This window comes from Prosopis cineraria, unplaced genomic scaffold, assembly GCF_029017545.1.
Source record: "Prosopis cineraria cultivar Desert tree isolate PC_DT_omini unplaced genomic scaffold, ASM2901754v1 PC13, whole genome shotgun sequence".
Lineage (NCBI taxonomy): Eukaryota > Viridiplantae > Streptophyta > Magnoliopsida > Fabales > Fabaceae > Prosopis > Prosopis cineraria.
Window position 1 is genome coordinate 12,768,905 of NW_026555344.1, and position 6,769 is coordinate 12,775,673.

General features: G+C 33.3%; 1 protein-coding gene across 1 annotated transcript; it reads left to right on the forward strand.

Moving 5' to 3' along the window:
* The first annotated feature begins 1,058 nt into the window (after positions 1 to 1,058).
* Positions 1,059 to 6,397, forward strand: LOC129290621 (actin-related protein 2/3 complex subunit 5A-like). The gene is made up of 4 exons (XM_054927449.1): positions 1,059 to 1,366; positions 1,481 to 1,553; positions 2,011 to 2,111; positions 6,115 to 6,397. The coding sequence occupies exons 1-4, from the start codon at positions 1,269 to 1,271 to the stop codon at positions 6,248 to 6,250; spliced, it is 408 nt and encodes a 135-aa protein (XP_054783424.1). The 5' UTR covers positions 1,059 to 1,268; the 3' UTR covers positions 6,251 to 6,397.
* The last annotated feature ends 372 nt before the right edge of the window (positions 6,398 to 6,769 follow it).

The following is a 6,769-nucleotide window of genomic DNA, read 5'->3' on the forward strand; positions in this document are numbered from 1 at the left end:
GATGTGGGACTTTTACAGTGTCCTCGTTTTTTTTTTACTTTCTTTTCTTTCTTTCTTTTTTTAACTCACACACACACATAATTTTTTTTATTTTAAATCTTAAAATTATATCTTAACAAAATATTTCTTATATAATTTTAAATCTAAGTTTTTAATTCATAATTAAATTTCTAACCATATTATTATTTCTGAATAATCTCAAATAATATAAATTTCTATTATTAACTTAAATTTCATAAAATTTTTTTATATCTAAAATTAGGATGTTACATTTCTCAAGTGGAGTTAAAAATAATTAAATTATAGACTAATAAAGGTTGATCCAATTGGTAAAAACTTTATTGACAACCAACTTGCAAGGTCATATGATCAAATTTTATTGTTGATATAAAGATCTTAATAGCGAATAATTTATAAGTATTTTATAAGCATTCTTTAAACTTGACAGCATGCTTTGACTTTGGTTATCTTTAAAATTCAACTCATCTAAACTTTTGAGTATCAAAAAAATAATTAAACTATTTTTCTTCATGTTAGGTGCCTTGTATATCTCATTAATATGATAACAAACTCTATTAATATAATAACATACTCCCTCCGTTCTTATGTATAAATTTTTTTTTTCTAAAAGCTTATTTTATTCCTAAATATAAGAGGTGCCAATAAATTTTTTTTGAGTAATTAAACAATTTTATCTTTCTCTTGAAAAATGAAATAGATCATTAAATGTATGTTTTCCCTACCACTATCATAATATTAACTATGATATTATTAGGAATAAAATTAAAAAATTATTATTTTTTATGTGCATTTAATTAAATAACAAACTTATATTAATATATGAAATTTAATTAAAATCACTTTATATATAAAAATGGGGGGAGTAGTTTTAAAGGTACAGGGTTTTGGGGGGAAAAAAGTGAGGAGGTCATTTAAACGATTAAAGAAGAGAGGAATTATGTGCAATTAGATCAAAGTTTAGGGATATTTGCATATTTGATCCTTTATTTTATTTAATTTTTCCATTAATTTTTTTTCGCTTTCCTCTCTTCTTGGCGTCCATGACGGCAGCTTCTGGCAGGGGGCGAGGAATACTGCAGACATCGTAAGATCCACCAGCAACCCCGTCATCAAAAGTCTTAATTTTGATTTGCTCCTTCCTTGGGCAGACCATTTTGATTTTTGATTTTAAATATATCCAAACAAAGCCTTGGGATAGACTACAGGAGGCTTTTTCTCAAGAAGAACTAGAAAATTGCTGCGAGGAAATGGCAGGAGCAGAAGGATTTGTTGAAGCGGATAATGCGGAGGCCATTATGATTAGAATTGAACACAAAACTCGGAAGATCGAAAGCTTACTCAAACAGTAATGGCTTCTTCCTCGTCTTTTGTTTCTCTGCTCTTTGTCAATTGAACCGTAACATATATCCTTATTCTCACGCAAATGTTTCATAATTTCTTATCTTTGATGCAAATTCAGGTACAAACCAGTGGAAGCACTTAAAACTGCTCTTGAAGGCGCTCATGCCATGACCCGAGATGAACGTTGCAAGGTTTTCCTCCAACACCCCCCCCCAAAAAAAAAAAGAGTCATGTCAATTTTTTCAAACTTCAAAAATTTAATGTTCATTGGGGTTCATAAAGACGAATATAAACCAACATTCTTGTGTGAATTTGCCATACTGCTATCTCTAAGCTAACCTCAATAGGCAAAAGAGACCTGATCAATTTTCATTCAGAGCTAAGCTATATTGTAATGGAACATCTTATTCTTGAATGATTGAACGATAAGTGTCTAAAGTTTTAAAATTTGATTTGCTTGCTTTCCTGAATTTTGACTCGGCTAAGTCCATTCGATTTTAGAATTTCATATGGTATTGAGGACGATAATAAGTAGACAAATTAACACGCCCTAGATTCCTTCTGTATCGTTTGAACTATTTATTTTGCTGATCAACGTGTGCTCCTAATCCTGAAACTTCTTTTTATATGATGCTGTTGAATTTGCAGTCTGCACATTGGATTGTGGTACATAGAGCTTTAATGGCTATAAAAGATGTGGATGGGATGCTTTCTTCTTTGGACCCTGAGTACTATGACATCCTAATGAAGTAAGTGATAGAGTGATTTGTTTACATCTTTGTATATATGAATTTTGAGTTCAATATCTTTTATGTTGGAATAATGAATTATTTGGACAATTTTAACATTCTGCAATTACTAGTCAACAATTATTTTAGTTTGGTTCCCCCAGAATTTTCCATCTGTGTATCTTTGCTTTTCTTTTCATAATCTGCAGTGTGCATTTGAATTTTTAATTGAGAAAAATAGCTTAAGAATGCATGACAGTGAATTGCTACAGCAATATTTGAATCTTATGCATTTTCCCTGCAAAAGGAAAATAAAAGGTATGATGGTACATACCATGCTGCTTCGCTGAAGTTGAACCTCCCTCGGTTACCTGTGCTACACCAAAACAGTAGCAGCTGGAAATCATAATACATATAATGAGTTAGTATAATCTTACAGAAACATGCTGGCATAATTGCATCATGATAACAGTCCACAGGGTGATTATATGGGTACAGTCTTGAATGATAAATTGAACGATTTAGAGAAAAAGTTGAAAAGAACCTGAAAAATGAACTTTGAATCAATATAGCATCAATATATATGAGTTTGTAATAAGCTGTAGTATTCAAGAGCCATGAATATCATGACTCATTCTCAAACCATACGCATTTTATGAGAAAACATGTCTAGTTATGTGCATACCAATGACATGAACCAACATAATAGATTGAACATGAGAGTTAAGGGCAAAGTACTTAAACCACAAGTTATTATTATTATTATTTTTTTTTTTATGAAAACTTAAACCACAAGTTATGAAAAGGTACTCTAAGTGCTATATTTTAGGAGGCTGATGTAACTCTTATGGCCATAATTCTAGTGTTACTTACATACCAGAACTGAGTTGATTCCCTTACAGGATTGCAATTGGGAATTTAGAGCCCAGATGATTACTGATAGCAGCAGACACGGAAAAGAGAATAGCAAATGAAAATACCCTCTGGCTTTTAATAGGCTAGAGACTTTCTTACACACACTCTTCCTTCCTGCATAACGCTTATACCTCTCATTATATACCCTCAAAGGCCTTCTCACTCTCCTCCCATCCTTGTTAGTTATTCTAATTTTGTCCTATTCCCTTCTCTGTCTCATCACGAGCTATTTGGGGACTAGCTTTTGTGGGCTAGCCCACTTTTATTCTTTCTCCTGTCATGTTCTCCATGTAAGAGTGGGCCCATCAAAGATGCTACCTTACCAATAAAACAGCTGGTCCATTTACTGGAGGTAAGATAAAACATGGGGACAAATGTGTCGAAGCTTGCCTTCCTTGCACTTTTAATTTGACACCATATTTTATGGCAATGGTCGTGGCATCCATATTGGCCACCATGGAACCAGTAAGGCTGCCACACCTTGGGGGCTATATACCTGGGAGGCCTGAAGCTGCCATGCCATTCCACCATGGTGATCGGCATTTTGACATTGCCTTGAAGGTGCAAATTCAATGCAATCCCTAGTTAGAATCTTATAATTTGCAAATGATTCTTCTGAAAAGCTTATGGATACTGCTACATATTTCTTGGATTAGGGTGATGTCGAAAAGCTGCAAATATATGCATAAATATAATTCCTATATATTTTTGTGAAATATTTTAACTTACAGATTATAGATAAAGGAATTTGTAAAGAGTAAATACCATCTACACTTGAAGTTCGGCCTAGAACCAATTGCCCCTTTGTGATTTGAAGTGTGTTGCTCACTTTTGGTTTGCCTAATCATTTATGTCTCAATCACCTAGTGTCATTTTGTTTCCATACTCTGACAAAGTTAATAAGGTCAATGTTAAAAGTTATGAAATGTTTTTGTTAAACATTTTCATTGTTCTGATGTTATTGTTTGGATTAAGAGGTCAATTTCATCTTTTAGTGGATTTGTTGATATAGCTATTTGGCTAGGTTAGATTTGAGTATTTTCAGGCTCAATTGAGGGTAGCTTATGAAGCATTGATATTTCAAATTGCCTCTCGTATCTGTACGAGTATCATGTATGATACCAATACTTATCAATACTTCTTCAATATGTATCTATAAAGTATTGACATATTATTTTTAATTTTTTAAAAAAATTAATTTTTGATACATATATGATACTTCTAGATTATCAGTTGATACTTTAAAACCGATAATTCACATCTAATTTTAAGAAACTAAATTTTGTTAAATATTGTGATGTTAATCTTTTTTATTCTTAATTTATTTTTGTAATTTGCTTTTAAAGACAGATTAGATTTTTCTCAAAGAATAAATTCTAGGTATAATAAAAAGATAAAAATTATAATTTTTTTTAATTATAAAAATGTAGGAATATAATTTTTTAGCATATAATCTCCAAGTAGGGAACTATTAGCAAAGACTAGGCAGTAAGCAATTAGCTATAAATAGAATGAAAATATAATTAATGATTATACTTTGCTTTGTATTACTATGGAGGACTATATATATATATATGATATATGAATTTTTTTTAATTGAAATTATATTTTAAATGTTCATGTGACACGCACGCACGCACGCATGCACGTATCGAAAACATGTCGTATTTTATATTTTTAAAGATAAAAGTATTGACGTATCAGATATGTATCGTATTCTATACATGTCTCAATATTTGTATATTGTAGGAGGTAGCTCTCCTGAAGGCGTTTTTCTGCATTCACGCATATTTGAACTCGAGATCTCGTGTTTAAGCAGTCATAGCTTCTTCTACCAGCACTGTTGCCAGTTGATATCTTTTAGTGGATTTTAGTTTGATACTTGTGAAGGATTCTTGCTTCCAGCTAGCAAAGTGGTTTTTTCTGCCCGTTATTAATTTTGAATTGATTGCAATACAGCTTTCTTATACTTTATTTGCCATTGATTAGTAGTCATGGAGAGTATGCTTAAAGATCTTAGGGTTTTGAAATAAGTTAATTGCATCCTATTTCGGTGCTTTATTGGGGGAGTAGTGATTCTAAAATCAGCAAATTTCTTTTTCATGTCAGAATCCTTGGGGCCTAAACAGTGATCCTATGCACCCAAGAATCATATACGATAGAAACCTTATGATTTATGCCAAGTACATAATGCTTGAAGAAGACTATTGTGGTCCTTGGATAAGGCTTGCCTGATTCAACAAAACTTCCATAACTGTAGCTTTGCATTGTATTTATATTCTTGCAATACTTCCCCTGAATATCCTTTTGGTGTTCTAGAAAAAGAAAAAATGACATTCGCAGACCCATAACTTGTATTAATGACTTATAAGGACCTTAAAAAAGGAAAGTTCCTCTCAATGAGCGTAAAAATAAGTTACCTTTGGTGGTTTGTAAAATTATCGTTCATGCTCCTTAAAAATTACATACCTGATGTTCCAAATGTAGTACTACGAGGACATTTTCATTCAAAGTTGTTTACAAATTTAGAAGATTCTTATAATATCTAGAAGATCAAGTAGTTTATTTAGAAAGCATGAATAATAACTTTAGAAAATATGGTTGGTAATTCATCTCTGGGGTTCTCGAGGGGAATTTAATTTTAATGCCCTTTAATACGAGTTAGGGGTCCGTGACAGTCCTCTTTTCCTTGAAAAATGTGGAAACCTGAAACTGAGATGTCATTGGAGTCTCATAAACTGATACTGGGCACAAAAGGACGAGTGGCAAGAAATAACAAATGCAACATGGCCATGTGGTCTGGGCTCCGGGGCAAGTAACTGAGGTGTTTTTTGGTTTCCAACATTTTTCAAACTTATTTTGGCCCTCAAACTGCGTTTTGGGCTTCCAAAACACTCATCCAAACATACCATGAGACCTGTTCTGCTTAGAATTTAGAATGGGTAAGTTGCATGCAGCATGAAAGTGCTTGCCATACTTGTGTTTGTATTATGTGCCACTTTTTGAATATAAATGGTTCTATAAAGCATGGGAACACCTACATTCAAGAATGTCGCATTTTGGATTTTCTCTTAAGTTGCTTGTTCATTGCCTGCACTGTTTAAAATAGGTACTTGTACAAAGGTCTGGCGACGGGAGATCGACCAACATGCGACCAGTGTCTTCGGATTCATGAAAAATTGACTGAGAAGGCAGGATTCGGTTGCATACTGCGATACCTAGCTGATACTGTGAATACAGTTTGATTCCCTTACTTTTTTGGTAACTTTCTTCAAAGTTCACTGTTGTTTTTAGTTTAGAGTCCTCTTGTATGTCCTTTACTTTATAATTCTTCTTATCCTATCATGATATTCACAGTTGAAAATGAGATGATTTTAAACCCTTCCGAGGCACCCCCATTTGCTTTCACTTTTTTTTGTTCTCCCAGCATAGTTTTGGCACATTAAGGGTGTGTTTGGTTTGAGGGAAGGGAGGGGTTTAATGGAGGGGAGGGGAGGGGTTTGATGTTACCTTGTTTGGTTTAGAAAGGGGGAAAATAATTATATATGGACAATTTTACCCTCATTTTATTAGTGTTGAGATAATGGAGAAGTGTATATGCATTTTTTGAACTTATCGCGGAAGGCAGATTGATCATGGTGTGAAAAATTTTACCCCTCTCCTCCTAATCCCCTTAATTTGGAAGGGAGGATTTAGAGGGGAGGGGAGATTTAGGCTTTGTTTGTTTCGAGGGAAAGGGAGGGGAGGGGAGGGAGGGGGGATCC